At 54.0% G+C, this 24,785-nt stretch overlaps 2 protein-coding genes across 2 annotated transcripts; one reads left to right on the forward strand and one right to left on the reverse strand.

Annotated features, from left to right (window-relative positions):
* Positions 1–557: 557 nt before the first annotated feature.
* LOC141989718 (uncharacterized) lies at positions 558–3,254 on the reverse strand. The gene is made up of 2 exons (XM_074956644.1): positions 1,667–3,254; positions 558–1,078 (listed from the first exon to the last, which is right to left on the reverse strand). Exons 1-2 carry the CDS (start codon positions 2,247–2,249, stop codon positions 558–560), a joined length of 1,104 nt encoding a protein of 367 aa, XP_074812745.1. The 5' UTR covers positions 2,250–3,254.
* Positions 3,255–3,900: 646 nt separating this feature from the next.
* LOC141988710 (acyl-coenzyme A amino acid N-acyltransferase 1-like) lies at positions 3,901–12,537 on the forward strand. Its single transcript, XM_074954618.1, has 4 exons — positions 3,901–4,075; positions 7,179–7,682; positions 9,451–9,653; positions 10,259–12,537. Exons 1-4 carry the CDS (start codon positions 3,916–3,918, stop codon positions 10,847–10,849), a joined length of 1,458 nt encoding a protein of 485 aa, XP_074810719.1. The 5' UTR covers positions 3,901–3,915; the 3' UTR covers positions 10,850–12,537.
* Positions 12,538–24,785: the final 12,248 nt, after the last annotated feature.

Raw genomic sequence — 24,785 nt, forward strand, 5'->3', positions numbered from 1 at the left:
CTGAGCAAGTGCAGAATGGTGGTAGAATGTGCATTTGGACGTTTAAAGGCGCGCTGCCGCAGTTTACTGACTCGCTTAGACCTCAGCGAAACCAATATTCCCACTGTTATTACTGCTTGCTGTGTGCTCCACAATATCTGTGAGAGTAAGGGGGAGACGTTTATGGCGGGGTGGGAGGTTGAGGCAAATCGCCTGGCTGCTGGTTACGCGCAGCCAGACACCAGGGCGGTTAGAAAAGCACAGGAGGGCGCGGTATGCATCAGAGAGGCTTTGAAAACCAGTTTCATGACTGGCCAGGCTACGGTGTGAAAGTTCTGTTTGTTTCTCCTTGATGAAACCCCCCGCCCCTTGGTTCACTCTACTTCCCTGTAAGCTAACCACCCTCCCCTCCTCCCTTTGATCACCGCTTGCAGCGGCAATAAAGTCATTGTTGGTTCACATTCATGCATTCTTTATTCATTCATCACACAAATAGGGGGATGACTACCAAGGTAGCCCAGGAGGGGTGGTGGAGGAGGGAAGGAAAATGCCACACAGCACTTTAAAAGTTTACAACTTTAAAATTTATTGAATGACAGCCTTCTTTTTTGGGGGCAATCCTCTGTGGTGGAGTGGCTGGTTGGCCGGAGGCCCCCCCACCGCGTTCTTGGGCGTCTGGGTTTGGAGGCTATGGAACTTGGGGAGGAGGGCGGTTGGTTACACAGGGGCTGTAGTGACAGTCTGTGCTCCAGCTGCCTTTGCTGCAGCTCAACCATACACTGGAGCATACTGGTTTGGTCCTCCAGCAGCCTCAGCATTGAATCCTGCCTCCTCTCATCACGCTGCCGCCACATTCGAGCTTCAGCCCTCTCTTCAGCCCGCCACTTACTCTCTTCAGCCCGCCACCTCTCCTCCTGGTCATTTTGTGCTTTCCTGCAGTCTGACATTATTTGCCTCCACGCATTCGTCTGTGCTCTGTCAGTGTGGGAGGACAGCATGAGCTCGGAGAACATTTCATCTCGAGTGCGTTTTTTTTTCTTTCTAATCTTCACTAGCCTCTGGGAAGGAGAAGATCCTGTGATCATTGAAACACATGCAGCTGGTGGAGAAAAGAAAAGGGACAGCGGTATTTAAAAAGACACATTTTATAAAACACTGGCTACACTCTTTCAGGGTAAACCTTGCTGTTAACATTACATACATAGCACATGTGCTTTCGTTACAAGGTCGCATTTTGCCTCCCCCCACCGCGTGGCTACCCCCTCAACCCTCCCCCCTCCCTGTGGCTAACAGCGGGGAACATTTCTGTTCAGCCACAGGCAAACAGCCCAGCAGGAATGGGCTCCTTTGAGTGTCCCCTGAAGAAAAGCACCCTATTTCAACCAGGTGACCATGGATTATATCTCACTCTCCTGAGGATAACACAGAGAGATAAAGAACGGATGTTGCTTGAACGCCAGCAAACATACACTGCAATGCTTTGTTGTACAATGATTCCCGAGTACGTGTTACTGGCCTGGAGTGGTAAAGTGTCCTACCATGAAGGACGCAATAAGTCTGCCCTCCCCAGAAACCTTTTGCAAAGGCTTTGGGAGTATATCCAGGAGAGCCGCAAATGCCAGGGCAAAGTAATCCTTTCACATGCTTGCTTTTAAACCATGTATAGTATTTTAAAAGGTACACTCACCGGAGGTCCCTTCTCCGCCTGCTGGGTCCAGGAGGCAGCCTTGAGTGGGTTCAGGGGGTACTGGCTCCAGGTCCAGGGTGAGAAACAGTTCCTGGCTGTCGGGAAAACCGGTTTCTCCGCTTGCTTGCTGTGAGCTATCTACAACCTCGTCATCATCATCATCTTCTTCGTCCCCAAAACCTGCTTCCGTATTGCCTCCATCTCCATTGAAGGAGTCAAACAACACAGCTGGGGTAGTGGTGGCTGAACCCCCTAAAATGGCATGCAGCTCATCATAGAAGCGGCATGTTTGGGGCTCTGACCCGGAGCGGCCATTCGCCTCTCTGGTTTTCTGGTAGGCTTGCCTCAGCTCCTTCAGTTTCACGCGGCACTGCTTCGGGTCCCTGTTATGGCCTCTGTCCTTCATGCCCTGGGAGACTTTGACAAAGGTTTTGGCATTTCGAAAACTGGAACGGAGTTCTGATAGCACGGATTCCTCTCTCCATACAGCGATCAGATCCCGTACCTCCCGTTCGGTCCATGCTGGAGCTCTTTTGCGATTCTGAGACTCCATCATGGTCACCTCTGCTGATGAGCTCTGCATGGTCACCTGCAGCTTGCCACGCTGGCCAAACAGGAAATGAGATTCAAAAGTTTGCGGTTCTTTTCCTGTCTACCTGGCCAGTGCATCTGAGTTGAGAGTGCTGTCCAGAGCGGTCAAAATGGAGCACTCTGGGATAGCTCCCGGAAACCAATACCGTCGAATTGTGTCCACAGTACCCCAAATTCGACCCGGCAAGGCCGATTTAAGCGCTAATCCACTTGTCAGGGGTGGAGTAAGGAAATCGATTTTAAGAGCCCTTTAAGTTGAAATAAAGGGCTTCATCGTGTGGACGGGTGCAGGTTTACATCGATTTAATGCTGCTAAATTCGACCTAAAGTCCCAGTGTAGACCAGGGCTAGGACTCAAGATCTGGAGTCCATTCTTGGCTCTGCCACTGGCCTGTTGGGTGACCTTGGGTAAATCATTTCACTGCCTTGTGCCTCACTTTCCCCAGCTGTAAAATGGGCATGATGATACTGACCACCTTTGTGTGCGATATAAAGAACTAGGTATTATTACGCAGACAAAAGGTGGGAACTGGGGAACAAGCAAGGGCCTTGGCCAAAATCACACCGCAGGTCAGTTGTAGCAGTGGGAATAGAAGCACGAATCTTGGTCTGATGCCCAGTCCTGTGCTCGGTCTGCTAGGCCACACTACCTTGCAACACAGAGACTTCTCCTCTGCCCTTGCTTTCTCTCAGTAAGGAAACTCTTGCCTACTAATGAGCCTTAGGAACCGGGACAGACAGGGTCCTATGACAGTGAACCAGCCTTTATTACCTTCCTATGGTGTCCCAGATCCCATGGAGATAAGCACAGTATAAAGTACCTGGATGGATAGAGAGATTAGATAGAGGAGCGCTGCGTCATAAATGATTCAGGCCAGGCTGGCGCAGGGGAGAGCAGCAGGCTCTGAAGTAGCCAGGTCCTTCCACCATTAGGGCCTTGAACTTCACCCTGGAGCTGGCTGGCTGTGGAGCACAGGTGTGATTGCTCTCAGGCTAACCCCTTGGTGGTGGGATCAAGGGGTTACGTGGGGCAAGCAGCTTTTGCCAATCCCACTAGGTGCCTGGCTGCAATTGTAAGCACCTCAGACCTTGGAAAATGTGGTGCCTAGTTCATCTTTATTTTTAGATGAGGGTAGCCGTTAAATGCCACAACACACTGGGTGCTGAATACACTCCTAGTGGGAGACAGAGCCTGCCCTGAACAGCCAGAGAAAGGATGAGATCGGAATGGCAGGGGGCACTGAGGGGCTATGAGTTGGGATTGAGAGGCATTGGCAGCCAAGCCCAGGGGCAGCAGGGGATTGGGGGGTGGGAGGTAACCCCACACTAAGATAGCAGGTAGCTCTGGGTTAGGATTGAGGGGCACTGGCAGTGCTGAGAGTGGGCAGTCCAGGGCTGGAACAGCAGTGGGAGCTAAAGGTTGGGATTGAGGGGTGTTGGCAGAGCTGGTGGGAACACAGGGCTTGGATAGGAGGGGGTTAAGTGGGCAAGTCTGAGGTTCATTGGCCCCTCAGTCATGGTGCAGTGCCCTCTGAGACAGGGAAATATTTCCAGCTTGATTGTGCCTCCGGGTTAATGATTATCTCCACTATTGAGCACAAAGGGCATCCCAGGAGGGCGGGAGATATAAAGCGAGAACAAGAGGTTTGTGGGGTTAGATGAAGAGCAAAGTCCTGGATCTCTCACACCCTTCTCTCTCCTGCAACTCTGGCCCATTGCAGACACACCAGGGGGGAACCCTGAAAACTGCTCCATCTCCGTGGAGCCCTGGAGATTTCCCGCAGACTCAAGGAGCTCACCTTCATTCCTTCCTGTCTGGTAAAAAGACCTTGATTTTCCTCCTGGGCTCAGGGAACACTCTTACCCTGGCCTAGCTTCTGGAGCCTATCACAGCGGTATCTGAGGTGTCTGGTGGCTGGAGTTTTCAAGCCGTGGGGAGCATCCATTCCCTTGAGTTGGGCTGGGAAGGGAGCAGGCTGAATTTGGATGGGATCATGGGCCTCCCACAGCAGATTTCCCTCCCTACTGCTCCAGAGGTGCCAGAACAATTTGTATAGTGGGGGTGCTGAGAGCCATTGAACCAAACTGTAAAACCTGTATACTTCCAGCCACAGACTGTGGTTATACCCCTAATTCCAGTACCTATGTACTGCCCTGTCTTCCAAGTTCAGACTCTGGGGAAGTGGTGGGGGTGAGAGAGAGAGAGCTGAGGAAGGTGGGAGTCGGAGCGGGAGTGGAGGGGTGACATGTTGGCTTAGCACAGGGAATCGGGTCTCCTTTAGCAGCTGTGATAGCTGACTACTTAGTGACAATCTGCAGAGTTGATCCTTTGGCTCAGGTGGGGTGTGTATGAGGTTTATGGTAGGGATGATGACAGGTTTGATCCCTGATGTTGGCTACATTCGCATCAGCGTGGGTTGGGTACACATGGAGTTGCTGCGTCAGTGACCGCGTGGGCCCTGATCTAGACCCAGTTCAGTCAAAAGGTACTGGCCTGACCAGCGCCAGTGTGAAGCAGAGACAGACCCTTTATCCCTGCTCTGCCATAGACTCCCTGTGGACCTGGGGCAAATCACTTAGGGCTAGAGTCACGTGTTGCTCAGAACTCACCTACCAGGCACCAGCTCCAGCCTAGCAGGAGGGTGCAGTGTGAATGTTCAAAGGCAGAAACAGAGGCACCCAACAAACCTGTACTGCAAAAATGTAGGTGCGGAGTGAGTTTAGGCTCCTACGGGGTTAGCTGGGCAGGTGACAAACCCTTTTTTAAGCTTGATCAGTTGGCAAGAGCAAACAAGACAAATGCCCACTTTTGTCAAAAAAATGAGGTACAGAGGAACGTGCTGGGGGGGGGGGGGAACAAGTGACTGCCGATGCCAGCCCCATGGGGGGGGGGGGAGGCAGGGCTTGGGAGGGGGGCAGACAGGGCTCAAGCAAGCAGCAACACCAACCCCAGCCTTTGGGAAATACTGTCACCCTATCTAACTTGTGCGTTGCTGCTCGCCCAAGCCCTGCCTGACCCCCCACATGGGGAGGGGGCTTGGGCAAGCAGTGGAGGCGGGGGCTCAGGTGAGTGGCTTGAGCCAGCCCCATGGAGGGGAGGGCTCGGGCCAGCCCCATGCACTGTCCTGTTTTCCCATTGGGAAATATGGTCACCCTTAGCATCTGGGAGTTAGACGCCTAAGTCTCTTTGTGAATCCAGCATGTAGCCTCGCTGTGGCTCAGTTTCCCCATCTGTATTATGAGGATAATGGTACGATAAAGACTGTGAGGCACTCAGATACTACAGCAATCAGGGCCGGTGCAACCACTAGGCGAACTAGGTGGTCGCCTAGGGCGCCAGGTGGTTGGGGGCGGCCAAAAGCGCGCTCTGGGGAGGCGGTGGAGCGGAGGTGAGCTGGGGGCAGGGGGCCGCGGGGAGGGCCGCCTGCAGCAAGTAACGGGGGGTGGGGTGGCGCCCAGGGGAACCGCTCCCTGCCCCTGCTCACCTCTGCTCCGCTTCCTCCCCTGAGCACCGCCTGGCTCTGCTTCTCTCCTGCCCAGGCTTCAGCGCCAAACAGCTGATTGGCGCCCCAAGCCTGGGAGGCGGGAGAAGTGGCGGCCTCCTCCGGGAGGAGGAGGAGGAGGAGGAGGTGAGCTGGGGCGGGGAGTTGCTGCACAGCTCCCCGAGGGGAGAGGGGGCGGCAGGGAGCTGCCGCGGGGGGGGCGCCTCAGGGCGGATGGGGGGCGGCGGGGAGGTGTCGCGGGGGGGGCACCTCAGGGTGGAGGGGGGGTGCCAGGTGGAAGTTTCGCCTAGGGTGCAAACATCCTTGCACCACCGGCCCTGACAGCAGCGGAAGCCGGGTCGGTACCTTAGGTAGATCGGGCTGCGCCAGGGCTGCGCGCTGTGCTCGGGGTCAGCACGGGGCCCTCGGACAGAAGCAAGGGGGCCTCAGGGCTGCCGGTGACCCTCAGCTCTCCAGGCCCCGGGGTGGGCGGGGGGGCACCCGGAACTGCTGCGAGGCTGGATCAGAGGCGAGGGGGTCCTCCGAGCCCCGGAGCCCGAGGGGGGTCGGCCGGCCCCCGACGCTTCAGGGGACGGTAACGCTGCCGTAGCAGGCGTGAGAGCATCTGCCCCGCCCCGCCCCTAGCAGCAGCAATTCCCCGCCCGTGTGCGGCGCATCTCAAAGCGCCCCACGCAGGAGGGTCGCCGCCGGAGCGGAGGCAGGGGGCGCTGGGGACTGTGCCCCCCCGGCCGCTCAGCGCGGGATGGGCAGGAAACAGCCCGGCCTCGCCCCGCCTCACTCGCGATCCCCGTATCCACAGCGGCAGGGGAGCGACCCAGCGCCACGCTCCATCGGGCCGGGAACTCTGCAGGGTCACATGACAGAGGGCCCGGCTGGCTGCGCCGCGGCTAGCTCTGGGGGCCTGCACGGCCCCTGGCAGCGCGGGGGGGATGGGTGCCGAGGGGCCGGGGGGAGTGGAGGGGGTATCAAGGGGCCCCAGGGCTGGAGGAAGAGGTGGGGGCACTGAAGGGACTTGGGGGGGGGCAGGGAGCCCAGTTTTTAGATCCCCGAGTGTGGGACTCAAAGCTCCTGTTAAGGCGCCAGCCTTGGAAAGTCAGACCCTGTGGGGTTTGGGGGTCTGCCATTGGGGGAGCGGGTCAGGGAGCTAGGGGCAGGGGTGTGTGGGTGCCGGCTCTAACTATTCCCTGCCAGCGTCACCGGGGGAGGTTCCGGTCTTGCAATCGGTTCCCCGCCCCAAACCCAGCCACCCCATTTTCTGCCCCCTGGGAGGCAGGGATACCAGGGGACAGAGGAGGGACAGCTTAGTGCTGCTGGTATTTTCCCTGCCCCCTCAAACCTTTCCTAGCTTCTCCCATTGATAACAGTCCGTCCCCCCATTTCCCTTTCCTCTGTTTCCCTCACCCCACTCTGCTCCCCAGACTCCCCCTTTCCCAGGTTCCAAGCCCAACACCCATCAGTCATGATCCAGCTCCGGGTCACGCCTGAGACGTCGCTGGTCGACATGCCGGTGAGGATCCATGTCTCCGGCCTAGCACCCACCCAGTTGGTGACCCTGCAGTCATCGCTGACGGACGAGAGGGGGGTCCAGTTCCGGGCCCGAGCCTTTTACCGGGCAGACGAGGCTGGGGAGGTGGACCTGGAGCGGGCAGCTGCCACGGGGGGTGACTATGTGGGCGTCTGGCCCATGGGCCTCTTCTGGTTCCTCAAGCCGGAGAAGCTCTTCCACAGGCTGGTGAAACGGGATGTGATGAGCGGCCCCTTTTGCTTCCAGCTCGACCTCTTTGACTCCTGCCAGCTCCTTCCCTCACCCCAGCTGGTGCCCCTGGCCACTTGCACCGTGGAGAGGTGGTATGTGGGCCCCGGAGTGGAGCGTGTCCCAATCAAGGAGGGCCGGGTCCGAGGGGCCCTGTTCCTGCCTCCTGGTGAGGAAACTGGCTCATGGCATCCCTGCCTTTTGCATCCTTTATCCCTGTTCTCCTCCCTTCCCAGTCCAGCCTGGCGTCCCCTTCCTACCTCTCTCTGGTGCTTGTCTTGCCCTGTTTGCATATACAAGATCCTCTTGTACCCCTCACCCCAAAAGGTCAGTCTCCCTGCAACAGGGCATGACCATCAGGTAAGCTCACTGTGGACTCTGTTCCCCTCCCTGGTGTCCCAGCAGGACCAACAGCTTGTCCCCCTTCTCACTGTCACAGCACCCCCTGCTGGAGAGGGCAGGGTTGGACAGCTGCAGGCTCCTTCCCCTCCATGGTGTCACAGAAATGCCACCCACTGACACATGAACATTTGTATTCAGCACAAAGCCGGACTCATCCCTGTTCTCTTCCTAAATCACCCTGATTCCCTGTCATAGTGAATAACAAGCCCTTCCCGGTTGCTGAGGCAGATGTCTGGAGTCCCACTGCAACAGCCTCCTTGACCCCAAGCAGTGGGCTCATCAGCTGGAGGCCATCCCTTCCGCAGGCCTGGCTGGGGGAGTATATTGTAGCTTTTAGCCGAGCTAGTTCGGCTGCACAACCCTGCAGCAACCACAGGCTGTTGGTTTCCCTGGACCAAAGATTGGGTTTAGGTGGAGCTTATAAACGCACTTAGCTTTTTATTGGTAAACATCAGTAAAGATTGATTTCACCAGAGACACACAAACTGACGGAAAATTATTTCCATCGATGATAATCCAAATTTGCCGATAAAGTAAGAAAAATGCTGGCTGAGATCGTTAGTTTGATGGAAGGATAGTGCCTTTTTATATTCTGATGTCATGTTGATAGTTTGTATTTTAACGGTTGTAAAGCTTTAACTTTTTGAATCTCAATATCTGCTGCCATTAAATAATTGTCTGACCCCGCCCCATCATTTTCCACAACAGTGAAAATTTTGATCGATAAAATTTTTTAAACATGCTTAAAATCCATAACTTTTACACAACTGTGAAAATGTAAATCAATAAAAATAGAAAAAATGCTTAAAATAAACATCAATACTATCTATTGAAATTATAAAAAAAAATTCTTCCCCTGCCCTCCCCTCCTCCCCACTTATAACCACTTCAATGCTCATCAAGAAGTTAATTCTCTTTAGAGACAATTCTCAGGGGTTCAAATAGAACAAAAACTTCCAAACTAATTGCTCAGCACCTCAGAGAAAACAGAGGTACAGGACTGCCAACCCCAGGTGTTCAAAAATCACCAGATTGGTTTAAAAATCTTGAGATTTGAAAAATAATAAATATAGGGTTCTTTCTATTGGGCCATCTGCTTCCTGAGTGTGTTTGGGTCACATTTAATATTTCTCCAACAATGGGAGCTAGGAACTTTTTTAAAAAAAGAAAGAAAGCTGAAATCCGCACGAGCATTAAAGAAAATCCCCAAATCTCACGAGACCTCAGGATAAAATGGTGAGAGTTGGCGATAGTCCCGTGGCCATGGTCTCAACACATGAAGGACAGGAATATGGAGTTTCTTAAGAGGGAGTGGCCCAGATCAACAAAGGTATTTAGGCCTCTAACTTCCATTGATATCCAGTTCAATGGAAGACTTTTGCACAAGTGAAATAGACTCCTGTTCCTGTGATCCTCCCTCTCTGCTGAGCCCTAGTTTGCTAAGGCTAAGCTAAGCCCTTAGCCCTGGGGTTGCCATAACTAACTGCTGTGTTTTTCCCTTTCCCCACAATGCCTCTCTCCCCCGTTCTCTGCAGGGCCGGGCCCCTTTCCGGGGGTGATCGACATGTTTGGCGGGGCCGGCGGGCTCATTGAATTCCGATCCAGCCTGCTCGCCAGCCGGGGCTTCGCCGTGCTGGCACTGGCGTTCTTTGGCTATGACGACCTGCCGCAGGTGCTGGCGGAGGTGGACCTGGAGTATTTCGAGGAAGCAGCCAACCTGCTCTTGAAACACCCCAAGGTATGTCCCACTCCTTCACTAGGGTCCCTTCACAGCCACTGGACGAGGGGCTTCAGGCTCCAGCTAGATATCTGACATGTAGCAGGTCCTGGCAATGGCTCTCACCCATGGGATCCACCCCTCCCTGGTGTCACAGTGCCCCCTGCTGGGGAGGACAGGGCTGGGCAGTGCAGGCTCCTCCTCTGCCTTGGTGTCACAGCACCCCCGCTGGAGGGGATGGGGATGGGCAATGCAGGCTCCTGCCCTGGGGTCACATTGCCCCCTGCTAAGGAGGACAGGGCTGGGCAGTGCAGGCGCCTCCCCCTCCATGGTATCACAGCGCCCCTGCTGGGGAGGATGGGGCTGGGCAGTACAGGTTCCTGCCCCACCCTGATGTCACGGTGCCACCACTGGGGAGGATGGGGCTGTGCAGTGCAGGTTCCTGCCCCAGGATCATAGTGCCCCTTGCTGGCTAGGGCGGGATTGGCTAGTGCAGGCTCCATCTTCGTCTGTGTCACAGCGCCCTCTGCAGGCTCCTCCTGGTACCATCCTGTGCTGGCTCCAAATTGCAGATTCCCAGGCTGTTGGCATGATTGTTCCAGTGTGGCTTCTCATGGGTTTTTCAGGTGAGAGGCCCAGGCCTCGGAGCGATCGGGGTGTCCAAAGGGGCTGAGGTCTCGCTGGCCATGGCTGCCTTCTTAGAGCAGGTGGTGGCCGCGGTCTGGATCAATGGCACAGGATTCCTGAACGGCACGCCACTCCGTTACAAAGGGATCCACATCCCCCACATTCCCTACTGCCCTGAGCAGCTGCTCATCACAGAGATGGGGGCCCTGGACAACTACCATGTCTTCAGGGATCCCCGGGACCCAGCCCACGCGGCTGCCGCCATCCCTGTGGAGAAGGCTCAAGGGGAGGTGCTCTTCGTGGTGGGAGAAGCCGACCGCAATTTTAACAGCAAGCTGTTTGCTGAGATGGCCATAGAGAGGATGAAGAGCCATGGGAAGAAGAACTATACCCTGCTCTCCTACCCCGGGGCTGGGCACCTGATCGAGCCGCCAGGGTCCCCGCTGTGCAGCATCTCGCTGATCCGGGGGAGCCCCAAACCTGTGCACTGGGGGGGTGAGCCGGAGCCCCATGCCAAAGCTCAGGAGCATTCCTGGCAGGAGATCCTGAAATTCCTCGACCGCTGTCTCGGACCCACCAGCAACCTGTAACAGCCAAGGGAGCGGGGGGCCAGGGGGACCCCCTCCTGCCCGGCTGGGGAAGCTCCTCCCATCACCCCAGCCTGATCAACATAATAAATACTGAGAACATAGAAAGAATATGTGGGAAGCTTCCAGGGGAGCACCAGGGGTGGGTGTGGGGGCGCAAGGGGGAGTGCCCAAGGAAGGAAGCAGGCTGGCCTGCTGCTTAAGGCACTGCCCTGGATTTGGGAGACCTGGGCTGAAGTCTCAGCCTTGCTGCTGACACCATGGGTGGGTCACTGAATCTTTCTAAGCCTCTGTTCCCTGTCTGTAAAATGGGGATAATGCTTCTGCCTTGTCTACGTATACAGCAAGCTTGTCAATGGAATGAGTGGCTCTTAGTGTGTGTGCAATGCCCAGCTCACGGGCCTGACTCAGAGTCTGAAGGTGCTACTGGAATCTAGCTGGTAAAAGGGCTATGTAGGAGAGGGCGCTGCTTTAAAGGGAGAAGGGGACGCCCTGCATTTATAGGCAGGGGAATCCGCAGGAGATAATTAGCTTAGATACAAGGGAACAGGTATCCCCCATTAGGTTATAACTAAGGCTAAGATTTTTTCACACATATTTTTAGTAAAAATCACAAACAGGTCACAGGCAATAAAGAAAAGTAATGGAAGCCCGTGACCTGTCCTTGACTTTTACTAAAAATATCCATCACGAAATGGGGAGCCGCTAGGCAGCTGCAGGGGCCTGGCTGGGAGTTCCGGGGGCCCCCACCCCCCATGGGGGCTCAGAGCTCCAGGGTCCCTCTCCTCCGCAGCTCTGAGCTGTGGGGTCCCCTGCCACCAGAGGCTGGGAGCTGTGGGGATGGGCCAGGAACTGTGGGGTCCCCCTTCACTCATTCAGAGCTCCCCTGCGCCCATGGTGGTGAGGAGCTGCGGGGTACCCGGCGCCCTGTGGCAGGCAGGTGTTGCAGGGAGCTGTGAGGGTCCACCCACAACAGCCAGTAGCTGCGGGGACCCAGCTACCCACGGTGGCCAGGAGCAGCTGGGTACCCCCACTGCCTTGGGCTTCATAGCCTTAGTTATAACAAGTTCAAAGTGGATTAAACTGCAGCCATTGCACCAGATATTACGTTAGATCTTCTGATGTTCTCACCCTCCCCTCTTAGCTCCCAGAGAAAAGCTTAGTTACTGCACATCCATGGCTGCTTAGTTTCCAAGGTGATTCACTGAAAATGACGTTAAAATGAGACGCCCCGTTGTGCCATGATAATTTACAGAAAACAATCTCATCCTCACGGGTGGGAATTAAGTGCCACGCTAGCCTGGGGAACGGCCATTGTCTTGGTCATTTCCTGCAGCTAAACATGGGCCCTGCAGAGCTAAGAGCAGGAGTCTGCATGGCTTGAGTTCCTTATCTGGACTCTGTAGCTGAGATGGAGCCTCAGACAATCAAGCACCGAGGTGGTGGGAGGGTGTCATACTCAGTGAATAATGTCTAGGCTGCAGGGGGCCATATTCCCTTGTACAAAGGGGAAGCCTTTCTCATTGTCCTTCATATCTGTAACCCATGAGCTTTCGCTGCAACATAAATCCACAAGACACAGACTGTGCTCCAGGTTGGGCGTGATGCTGATCAAGGAGGATTAGGGGAATAATCCTTGTGTTTTAAAGGCCCCAGCCCAGGCTTTCACCATGGAAGGGTGACAGACTATACATGAAAAGAAAGGGAGTACTTGTGGCACCTTAGAGACTAACAAATTTGTTTGAGCATAAGCTTTCGTGAGCTACAGCTCACTTCATCAGATGCATTCAGTGGAAAATACAGCGGGGAGATTTATATACACAGAGAACACGAAACAATGGGTGTTATACACACTGTAAGGAGAGTGATCACTTAAGATGAGCTAATACCAGCAGGAGAGCAGGGGGGAGAAAACCTTTTGTAGTCATAATCAAGGTGGGCCATTTCCAGCAGCTGACAAGAACGTCTGAGGGAAATGGCCCACCTTGATTATCACTACAAAAGGTTTTCTCCCCCCCCCCCCCGCCCCTCCCACTCTCCTGCTGGTATTAGCTCATCTTAAGTGATCACTCTCCTTACAGTGTGTATGGTAACACCCATTGTTTCGTGTTCTCTGTGTATATAAATCTCCCCACTGTATTTTCCACTGAATGCATCCGATGAAGTGAGCTGTAGCTCACGAAAGCTTATGCTCAAATAAATTTGTTAGTCTCTAAGGTGCCACAAGCACTCCTTTTTTTTTTGCGAATACAGACTAACAGGGCTGCTACTCTGAAACCAGACTATACATGTTGTCACTGCACCCTTTGCTAAGTAGCGCCTAACATTACTCCTCACATCCAGTCGTGCCCCTAGGGTGGATTAGGCTCAAACAGTGATGAGCTATTCTGCTGTGGGGGGAGCAAATTAATGAGCCTTGGGGCTGATTAGAAAGGAGCATTTGTTAAAGGGGTATCATTCTGTTGAAAAAACTTGTACCTGAAAAGCCACACAAACAAATATCCTTCGCGAAGTTAACGTTAATTCTTCTGACAGAAATTTTTTTAAGCGTTTAACTGATTCATCAACATGAAGTTGACTGACTTTTTCTCTCCTTTTGCAAAATGACAATAGGCTCATCAGCTTCAAGGCTGTGGGTTGTCTGTCTGGTCAATTTCATCTCCCTCTCTTGTGCTAGCACAAAGCTTGACTCTGTTATAATTGCAAAAGTCAGAGGACCAGCTTACAGCACCATTAACATTTAAATGCGACCCTGGATCTGGGCTGATGATTGTACGGTCCCAGGATTTAACCCAGTTCCCGGGGCACAGAGCTGTGCATGACACAGCTGGTGCGGGGGGGCAAGCTGGCTTTAAGCCACCTTTGCACTCTGCCGACCCTCGGAGCTGCCAAGGGCAGATTTGGCCTCTGGCATAATTTGGAGCAATCTCAGGACAGCTCTTAAATTCTGCTGGCTTGGTACGATCCCCAAGGGCCTGCTATGCCAGTCATGTATTGTTGAAAAACAGTGCACTATGTTCCATCAATGGCTACTAGCCAGGAAGGGCAGGGATAGTGTCCCTAGCCTCTGTTTGCCAGAAGCTGGGAATGGGCGACAGGGGTGGATCACTTGATGATTACCTGTTCTCTTCGTTCCCTATGGGGCACCTGGCGTTGGCCACTGTCGGAAGACAGGATACTGGGCTAGATGGACCTTTGATCTGACCCAGTATGGCCATTCTTATGTACTATGAATGCACCCACTCCATGCTGGGGAGAAGGGTAGCATGAGTTCAAGGCAATAACCATTTACACCTTCACATAACACATGAGCCAGGGGGTCACCCAATGTAATCAGTAGGCAGCAGGTTTAAAACAAACAAAAGGAAATAATTCACACAACACATAGTCAATGTTTGGAATGCAGGGGATGTTGTGAAGGCCAAAACTAACAGGTCAAAAAAGAATTCGAAAAGTTCACAGGGGATATGTCCATCAATGGCTGTTAGCCAGGATGGGCAGGGATGTAACCCCGTGCTCTGGGTGTTCCTAGCCTCTGACTGCCAGACTGTGAGTGCATGCCAGGCAGGCCGACTGACGGGGGGCAATGGGGGCAATTGCCCAGGGGCCCGGGTGATTAAAGTGCCTAGGGCTGCAGGGCTCCTAGGCATAGGCACCAAGTGGGTGCTGAGCACCCACAAGCGGGCCCTTTCCACCCACCTCGACCCCCGCAGTGCCTCCCACCAGCGGCAGCAATCAGCTTGTCCCCATCCCCTCCAGTACCTCCCGCCCACGGCTATCAGCTGTTTGGCCGCATGCTGAGGGCACTGGGCGGAGGGGGAGGAGCGGGGGTGGGAAGAGGTGAGGTGGGGGGCGGGCCTGGGTGACTCATGGCCCAGATGCTGGGATTGGAAGGGACGGGACCAGCCTTCTGCAGCCCTGCGCAGCAGCTGCCTGAGAGAGTCTGGCTGGGGGATTCACTTCCACTTCCTGCCAGGGCTGGGGTGCCGGGGTCCCCAGCAGCTGAGCCGGGCGGGGAGCGGAAGCTGCCTCCTCCCCAGCCAGGTAACTCAGGCTGCAGAGCAGTGACCGGGAGGGGCCTGGGTTAAAAGGGGATCCCTCCTGCTCCCCGCCAGGGAGAGCCGCAGAGAGTCCTGGGGGGGGGGAGGCGCAGCAGGGGGACAAAGCGCCCCCCCCCGCACAGATAACATGGGGTGGGGAGAGCACGGCAGTTGGGGGGGAACGTGACCTGCCCTTTAGATCGTGCCTCCCACACGCTATGGGGAGGCACCAGTTATATATGGGGTGCCCTCGGAGGAGGGGACGGAACAGAGGTGGGGTGGGGGTGGGGCATTGGGGAAAGGGCTCTAGGATGGAGCAGGGTGTCAAGCACCCCCTGGGAAATCTGGAAGTTGGTGCATATGCTCCTAGGCGTGCGCGGGGTAGTACTGGTGGCGGTGAAGGCCGCTGGGCAGGCATGTGGAAGCCCTGGCCGTGCCAGAAGAGCACACCCAGCCGGCAGCAGCTTACTGGGCACCAGTGGGGGCCCATTGACTGTTCTGCCCTGGGGCCCGGCATTGCTGTTGGTGGGCCTGAGGGGTTGGATCACTCGATAAATTGACTGTTCTGTTCATTCCCTCCTTAGCACCTGGCACCGGCCACTGTCAGAAGAAAGGGTACTGGGCTAGATGGACCACTGGTCTGACCAGTATGGCCATTCTTATATAATATATGTGGGAGAGAGTGGAGGCAACACCATGGATTCTGTACAAGCACAACCAGTAATGCCTGTCCCAAGAGTGCAGGTGGAAATTCCCCGCATAATGCCAGAGCTATGGGCAAGATAGCAGAGTCAGGGAACGAGCTGATCCCAGTTCACGCGGCTCCCACAGCCCACCTGATCCCATTGAGGTCAGTTGGATTCTGCTCTGAACATGGCCCATGGCCTCTAAGGACCTCGAGGAAACTTCTGGGCCCCTCAGATCCCAAGCTGGTGTAGCCAAGTCTTCATTTATTCACTGTAATTTAAGGTTTTGCGTGCCAGTAATACCTTTTAACTTTTTTAGAAGGTCTCTCTATAAGTCTATATTATATAACTAAACTATTGTTGTATGTAAAGTAAACAAGATTTTTTAAATGTTTAAGAAGCTTCATTTAAAATTAAATTAAAATGCAGATCTTATCAGTTTAGTGCAGTGGTTCTTAACCTGGGGTGCGAGATGCCCTTTCTGGGGGTGCGAGACATGCGAGATTTTTTTAGAAGGTAAATCATGGAAAACACAAATTAAGCACAGGCATATAAGTACAACTACTTTGTTTCATCAAACCTATGTCTTAACATTATAAATTTTTTAACAATTACTGTAATATACAAACAAAGTTTTTAAGTTTTCAAGTTTTTAAGCTAATTGTAGTGTAATTTTTGATAAGTGGTGCGAGAACATATTTTGAGAACTCCAGACCGTGAGCGGGCTGAGTGTCGTGTATTCAATTGCTCCCCATAGGAATGTGCTACTTACGGTGTACTACTTACAGCTGCCCGTCCTCGTGCTCTGAGCGGCATGGCAAGGGGATGGGGAACAGGGGTGCTTGGATAGGCGTGGGAGTCCCAGGGAGCCTGTCAGGGGTTGGGGGTGTGGATAGGGGTCGGGGCAGTCAGGGGACAGGGAGCAGGGGGGCTTGGATGGGTGGGTGGGGTCCCGGGGGGGCAGATAGGGGTGGGGGGTTCCAGGAGGGGGCGGTCAGGAGACAAGGAGCAGGGGGGTTGGATGGGTGGGAGGTTCTGAGGAGGGCAGTCAGGGGGTGGGGCATCCCGGGAGGGGATGGTCAGGGGACAAGGAGCGGGGGGGGGGGGGTTTGGATGGGTCAGGGGGCAGGAAGTGGGAGGGGGCGGATAGGGGGCGGGCTGTTTGGGGAGGCACAGCCTTCCCTACCCAGGTGTAGTGTATTAAATTTCTCCCCGTAGGAATGTGCTACTTACGCTGTACTACTTATGGCTGCCAGTCCCGGTGCTCCGCAAGTATCACATTCCTACGGGGGAAAATTTAATACACTGCACTGGGACCCCGGCTGGCAGCAGCGTGCCAGTAAAAATCGGCTCGCGTGCCGCCTTTGGCACACGTGCCGCAGGTTGCCGTCCCCTGTTCTAGCATATAGTCTGGTGGCTGTCCCAGAAAGTCTGTGTTGCTCCCATCCCATGTCCGACCAAAACCCTAGGCAGGATAATGGGAATAAACATGGTTGATCTCAACTGCTTTCTTTAAGGAAAAATTCCTCTCTGGGGGTTTGCTGGGTGGAAGATCTCTGGCTCTGAATCCAGCTTCTCCAGTCTATCAGGAAGTCCCTCTCAGAAGAAGCCCCGAGTGACTGGTCGTCACTCACAGACCCATGAGACCCACCTGAACTCTAAATTCCCCCATGTTGAGCCCGGAGTGCAAGTGATTCCTTACTTTTCCCCTTGCTTGGTCTCTGCTAACTTCCCAACCCTTCACCACTTGCCTCTAACCCACCTGTCACCCTCCAACTCCTGTGCTGCCCTCCCCAGCCAGCTGCCATTTCCCTGCCATCCTGGATCTGCTCGGACAGGCTGCCATAGTGCCCCCTTTTGTAATGTTCTGGAACCTGCCCACCTGGTTACCCCTGTTGCAATGTTCTGGGACTTGAGGTTGGTAGCCACGCCCCCTCCCAGCCCCAGCCCCCTTTGTTGCTATAGCACCCCTTCTTTTAATGTTCCAGAATCCTTCCATCTCGTTGCCATGGTCACCCCATTAAAATATCAGGGGAAGGAGTTTTTATCTCAGCTGCGGTTGGCATGCAGGGAGCTGCTCGGTGTTCTCTGGTCCTATGTCACCTGCAGAGTGGGTCACTGCGAAGTGAGCCTTCACTCACTAGCGTAGCCGGCAGCTGTTTGCTGAACAAGGACCCAAACCCGGCAAACACTTAACCATAAGCGTTGATTTCAGTGGCACAACTCGTGCTTCAAGTCAAGCATGTGCGTATGCATTTTGTTGGCTCCTGGCCCAAAAGGGGTTTCCCATAGTCAGCTCCTGACATGAGCTCTATGACTCCTGCTGGCTTCCCATCAATTTCCAGCAGGTGTTTAAGATGTTGGCTTGAGCTGTAAAGTACGCTCTGTGTCCGATTCAACTGAATGACCCATCTCTTGCCCCAGCTAATGCAGCAGCAGCTGGGAAGTGATACCTTTACTGGCAATTTGTCATTTGGCCACTGGATGTCTCTGTGTCTCTGTGTGCATGCATCTGATGAAGTGAGCTGTAGGTCAGGAAAGCTTATGCTCAAATACATTTGTTAGTCTCTAAGGTGCCACAAGTCCTCCTGTTCTTTCTGTGTGTTCTGTAGACTTCCAGATGCAGAGCCTGGTCCTCATTTAATGATATTCCCTAGCACTTGTCTAGAGCTCTTCATCTGTGGTTCTCAAAGCACTTTACAAAGAAGGCCAGGATCATTATTCTCATTGCACAGATGGGGAAATTGAGGCATCGGGAGGTGAAGGCCCCAATTGGGAGTTTGGCACCTAAATACCTTTGAGGATCTGAGCCAAAGTAACTTGCCCAGGATCACCTGCAGGCCAGCAGCAGAGCTGGGAATAGGCCACGCTGTGCCAACCAGTCTCATTGCTGCCCCAGTGCTGGACCCCATTACGGCTTGAGCAATTCACTTCAATTCTGGGCAGGCCCAGCCCTGCTCTTCTGCTCTGCGGCCCTCTCAGGGTTCTGGGAATTCAGTGCTATTTTGAGTTTTACATAAGCACTTGTTATGTTTGCGGTGGGAAGTGGAGCCACTGAACATTTCTGGATGGGGCAAGATTACCTCCTGCCCCTGTTGCTAATCCCCAACAAGAACATAAGAACGGCCATACTGGGTCAGACCAATGGCCCATCTAGCCCAGTATCGTCATAGACGCATAGATATTAAGGTCAGAAGGGACCATTATGATAATCTAGTCGGACCTCCTGCACAATGCAGGCCACAGAATCTCACCCACCCACTCCTGCAATAAACCTCTCTCCTATGTCTGAGCTATTGAAGTCCTCAAATCATGGTTTAAAGACTTCAAGGTGCAGAGAATCCTTCAGCAAGTGCCCCATGCTGCCCCATGCTACAGAGGAAGGCGAAAAACCCCCAGGGCCTCTTCCAATCTGCCCTGGAGGAAAATTCCTTCCCGACCCCAATATGGCGATCAGCTGAACCATAAGCATGTGGGCAAGATTCACCAGCCAGATACCCAGGAAAGAATTCTCTGTAGTAACTCAGATTCCACCCCATCTAACATCCCATCACAGGCCATTGGGCCTATTCACCATGAATAGTTAAAGATCAATTAATTGCCAAAATCATGTTATCCCATCATACCATCTCCTCCATAAACTTATCGAGTTTAATCTTGAAGCCAGATAGGGCTTTTTCCCCCACTGCTTCCCTTGGAAGGCTATTCCAGAACTTCACTTCCCTGATGGTTAGAAACCTTCGTCTAATTTCAAGTCTAAACTTCTCGATGGCCAGTTTATATCCATTTGTTCTTGTGTCCACATTGGTACTGAGCTTAAATAATTCCTCTCCCTCTCCGGTATTTATCCCTCTGATATATTTATAGAGAGCAATCATATCTCCCCTCAACCTTCTTTTAGTTAGGCTGAACAAGCCAAGCTCCTTTAGTCTCCTTTTATAAGACAGGTTTTCCATTCCTCGGATCATTCTAGTAGCCCTTCTCTGTACCTGTTCCACTTTGAATTCATCCTTCTTAAACAGAACTGCACACAATATTCCAGATGAGGTCTCACCAGTGCCTTTTATAACGGTACTAACACCTCCTTATCTCTACTGGAAATACCTCACCTGATACATCCCAAGACCGCATTAGCTTTTTTCAAGGCCATATCACATTGGCCAATGCCAATGCCAGGTGTTTCAGAGGAAATGAACAGAACAGTCAATCATCAAGCGATCCATCCCATCACTCATTCCCAGCTTCTGGCAGTCAGAGGCTAGGGACACCCAGATCATGGGGTTGTGGCCCTGACCATCCTGGCTATTAGCCTGTGATGGGTTGGACACCCCCCATCTGGGATGCCACCTGATATGCTAGGGTCTCACTGAGCCCATCCATTCCACCAGCCTAGGCTTCCTCACCCTGTCTATGCTGTGCCAGGCCCTCAAGCCTTCTCTAGAACACACTCTGGCCACACCCAGCTGCAGACACAGACGGAAGTCAGCTCTGTGTGAGAGGATTCGGCTCAGAGATTCACCCAGCACTCACGTGCACACCCCTTTTGGGGTGTAAACCCAAAATAATATTGTCTTGCACTATATAGAAAAATCTGCACCGCGCAAGCTCATAAAAATTGCCCTCTCCCTCAATGTGAAGAGAGATATGCACAGCTTCTTGCCCCCCGCCCCAGACATGAATTGTACAAACTGGGTTATGTTATAAACAAGAAATAAGTTTATTAACTACAAAAGGTAAATTTTAAGTGATTATAAGGGATAGCAAACAGTACAAAAGCAGATTACTGAGCAAATAAAACGAAACACGCAAACTAAGCTTAATACGCTCAAGAAACAGGTTACAAAATGTAATTTCTCACCCTAAATGTTGTTTTAGGCAAGTCACAGAGTTTCTGGCGTTCCAGCACTGAAGGCAGCATATCTGATTACCAGTCTTGGGGGCAGGTGGCGTATGTGTGCATTCGATGCAAGGAGCTCCTGGCCCTGAGGGACCAAATACAGGCTCTTACTATTCAGACATAGAATCTCCATCCATAGAAATTCAATGGCAGTGGTTCTCAAACATTTTAACGTTACCCTTGTCTATGGCCAAACCCCTCCCACAGCTGTGGTTGGGAGCTGGGGCCGGGAGCAGGGCTGGAGGCCATGGGTGGGGCCAGAGGCTGCAGGCGGGGGCTGGGCCAGAAGCGGAGCCATGGCTGGGGGTGGGGCTGGGAGCTGGGGCTGGAGCAGAGGTGGGGGCAGAGCAGGGCTGGGTGGCTCTCCCACCCTGCCCCCTGTGGGGGCTGGCCCGGGGCCGCACTCCCCCGAAATGTTAATAAACTGGATAGTCCCCATTCTGCTACTGGACTTCGGCCTGCATTTTTGTTGGGTTTTGGTTTGGGGGTGGGGGTGTTTATCGATCTAAGTCTAGAGAATGTTCATCAGGTGTACCTGGCTCTCCCATTCCCACTCCAAACTCCCGCACAAGACTCTCCTGTTAGCTGCTCCTGTTCCCCCTTCATTAGCTACCTGATCTTTATAGTTCAGCCTATTTGTAGGAAGCCCAGAACTTGCCATTAACGAGAAGAAGTGACTGTCAGCAGCTGGGACTTTTGAAAATCGTTAGCCACCAGTGGATATCTTTACACAGTGTAAATAAAGGCTTTGGAAAATGTAAAGGGCAGGGGAACATTCCTTTATGATCCCTTATGAAAATAAGTCTGCATTCCAGGTTTGTGATGTCATCCCATTTTGTTTGAGCAGTTACGACTCAGGAACGATATAACCTGGGGGGGGGAGGGGCATTTCCTAAGGTTCCTGGTAAACTCGGCACTTTCGCTTTTCAAGGTGATCGCAAAGTTGTCAGTGCTCAGAGACATGGAGTGATAAAAGGCCTAGGGTGAAATTCTGGCCCTATTGAAATCAATGGCAAGACTCCCCTGGAGTTCAGTGGGGCCAGGATTTCACCACTGAAGTCTAGTCCAGGGAAGCTCAGATTTTAACAGTGGGAAACCAGGGCATCTTTATTATTGGTGGGTGTGAGAAGAGAATGTGCCTCTTGGGAGGGGAGGGGAGGGGGGATGGTGCATGTGAGCGCCTGTGATGATGAGCGCTTCTATTGCGGGGTGGGGGGACGGGACCTATCTGTGCGGGTACCTCTGGACTGTGCTCATGGGGTGTGATTGCAGCTTGACTTGATGTACCTGAGCTCACTTTGCTCTAGCCAGCTCAGGTACCAGAGCAGTGAAGCTGCAGCAGCCCTGAGAGTAATTACCCAGGATCCTAGGCGGGTTTGTACAGCCGATACTGCTGGGGGACCAGAAATTCCACCCTGGGACTGAATCCAACACGTTTCTGTGAAAAGTTTCTGTCTCAGCCAACTGATGGAAAACAACGTTCAGTCGAAAAATTCCCGACCAGCTCTAGCCCTAGAACCTGTTCGGGGAGGAGATGGAGGAACAGACCAGAGAGGACGCAGCAGAGAAACCAGCATCTCAACCAGGTAAGATGGGAGTCTTAGGGGGCAAAGTGGGGCTTTCTCCCTCCAAACCAAGGATGTGGGCACTCATGGCATCCCTTGTTTCCTTCATTGTCCCGCACCCAGCCCCAGCTGTCAGTCGCACTTTCTGGCTGGCTATACAGGACATCGCAATGAGAACCATCTTCCACCCTCTCTTGGCCATCGTGCTCCCCTTCATCCTCTCGCATGCCGTGCACTCCATGGCTGCGCTATCTCGCCTTTTGCCAGCCAGAGGCACATTCCACCGCCCTCCTGCCCTTAACTGCACCAATCACCTGTGTGACCTGTGTGGCAAAGACAAGGCCTCAGAGGGGCCTGTTATCGGAAGCAATCAATGTGGGCGGGTTTGGATGGCTGCGGGGTTATCTGGGCGGGGGGGTGGGAGGTGCATTGGCAGATGGGAGGGTGAAGGTGCTTGTCACTGGAGCAGTGGGAGGGGAGGAAAAGGGATGGTGACTATGCCCAGTTCTGCCTGGAGATTAGTGGGAACTCAGCACTTTCACTTTCCAGACTTTAAGCCTGATCCAAAGCCCACCCACAGCAGGCTTTCCCTCGGTAGCAACAGGCTGGCCGTCAGGCCAATTATCAGTTACAGCTTAAATCTAATTGTTCTATCCAGATGTTCAATGCCCCTAAATCCAGCTTTGAGCCATCTCCCTACCCCTGCCCCTCTGCTATTCCAGCCCTGGGGCTCCACAGCCAGCTCTGCTGATTGGACCTTGGTGTGTCTAGACCCACAGAATCCCCTGCTATTCCATCCCTGGGCTCTCCACCCCACAGCTCGGCCAATGCCACTCAATCCTGATTCATAGCCACCTGCTATAGCAGCCCTGAGCTCTCCCCAGCCACCAGCTCTACTGATGTCCCTCACTCCCAAACTGCAGCCCCTGCTATTCCAGCCCTGGGTTCCCCATGGTCACAGCCAGCTCTTTTGATGCCCCTCAATCCCACCCTGTAATGTCCCTTTCTATGCAAGTCCTGGACCCCCACAAAGCCTTGATGAAGAATCTGAGTCCTACGCTACTCTTCTAGTCCTGGGCCTCTCACAGCTCTGCCAGTGGACTTCTATTTTATGTTTCCTATAAGCACTTATGTTTACGGGGGAAACCCCAAACTGGAGCCATAGGCAGGTCTCAGATAATGCTGGACTCCCTCCTGCCCCACCCTCAAAACAGGCTTTTGTCAGCATCCTAAGATCACAGAATATCAGGGTTGGAAGGGACCTCAGGAGGTCATCTAGTCCAACCCCCTGCTCAAAGCAGGACCAATCCCCAGATCCGTAAATGGCCCCCTCAAGGATTGAACTCACAACCCCGGGTTTAGCAGGCCAATGCTCAAACCACTGAGCTATCCCTCCCCCCACCTTGCTCAGTGATCCAGCGGCTCTGGTCAGCACTGCCGACCGGGATGTTAAAAGTCCCATCGGTGGTGCTGGCTGGCTAAGGCAGGCTAGTGTCTACCTGCTCCGACACCTCACTTCGCCCAGGAAGCAGCCAGCAGTGGGTCCGGCTTCTAGGCAGGGGGGCCACAGGGCTCCATGTGCTGCCCCTGCCCCGAGCACTGGCTCCGCATTCCCATTTGCTCCGCATTTAGAATCATAAGAGTAGGATTGGAAGAGACCTCAGGTGGTCATCTAGTCCAACCCCCTGCTCAAAGCAGGACCAACCCCAACTAAATCATCCCAGCCAGGCCTTAAAAACCTCTAAGGATGGAGATTCCACCACCTCCCTAGGTAACCCATTCCAGTGCTTCACCACCCTCCTAGTGAAATAGTGTTTCCTAATATCCAACCTAGACCTCCTCCACTGCAACCTGAGACCATTGCTCCTTGTTCTGTCATCTGCCACCACTGAGAACAACCTAGCTCAGGGGAGGGCAAACTATGACCCACACGATTGCCAACCTTGTGGTGCAGTGGGGCTAAAGCAGGCTCCCTGCATGCCCTGGCCCTGTGCCGCTCTCAGAAGTGACCAGCACCACATCCCTGCAGCCCCTGCAGGATGGGGGGGCAGAGGACTCTGAGCGCTGCCCTCGCCTGCAGGCACCGCCCCCTGCAGCTCCCATTGGCCAGGAACAGGGAACCACGGCCAATGGGAGCTTCGGAGGTAGTACCCACAGGCGAGGGCAGCTCATGGTGGAGCTGCCTGCCCCACCCCATCCCCAGGAGCCACTGCTGGACATGCTGGCCACTTCCGGGAGCGGCGCGGGGCCAGGGCAGGCAGGGAGCCTGCCTTAGCCCCGCTGTGCACTGCTGACACCCTGGAGCTGCTCGAGGTAAGTGGTGCTGGGCTGGAGCCCACACCCCAAACCCATCCTGCACCTCGCAACCTAACCCCCTGCCTCACCCCTCCTGCACCCCAATCTTCTGCCCTGAGCCCCCTGCCGCACTCCATGCCGTCCTGCACCCCAACCCCCTGCCCTGAGTCCCCTCCTGCACCTGTGCCCCTGCCCTGAGCCCCTTGCCGCACCCCTCCTGCGCCCTAACACCCTACCCTGAGCCTCCTCCTGCACCCCAACCCCTTGTCCTGAGCCCCTTCCTGCATACTGCACCCCCTCCCACACCCTACACTCCCCTCCTGCACCCCAACCCCCTGCCCCAGCCCTACATTCATGGCCCTGCATACAATTTCCCCACCCAGATGTGGCCCTCGGGCCAAAAAGTTTGCCCACCCCAACCTAGATTCATCCTCTTTGGAACCCCGCTTCAGGTAG

The sequence above is a fragment of the Natator depressus genome, chromosome 6, assembly GCF_965152275.1.
Source record: "Natator depressus isolate rNatDep1 chromosome 6, rNatDep2.hap1, whole genome shotgun sequence".
Classification (NCBI taxonomy): Eukaryota; Metazoa; Chordata; order Testudines; family Cheloniidae; genus Natator; species Natator depressus.

Bases quoted from the DNA above. Each gene is read 5' to 3' on its own strand.
- LOC141989718 (XM_074956644.1), bottom strand. From the start codon at position 2,249: ATGCAGAGCTCATCAGCAGAGGTGACCATGATGGAGTCTCAGAATCGC. The intron at 1,079-1,666 runs GTGAGTGTACCT...TTTCTCCACCAG, and splicing joins AGGCGGAGAAGGGACCTCCG to CTGCATGTGTTTCAATGATC.
- LOC141988710 (XM_074954618.1), top strand. From the start codon at position 3,916: ATGAAGAGCAAAGTCCTGGATCTCTCACACCCTTCTCTCTCCTGCAAC. The intron at 7,683-9,450 runs GTGAGGAAACTG...CGTTCTCTGCAG, and splicing joins GGCCCTGTTCCTGCCTCCTG to GGCCGGGCCCCTTTCCGGGG. The intron at 9,654-10,258 runs GTATGTCCCACT...TGGGTTTTTCAG, and splicing joins TGCTCTTGAAACACCCCAAG to GTGAGAGGCCCAGGCCTCGG.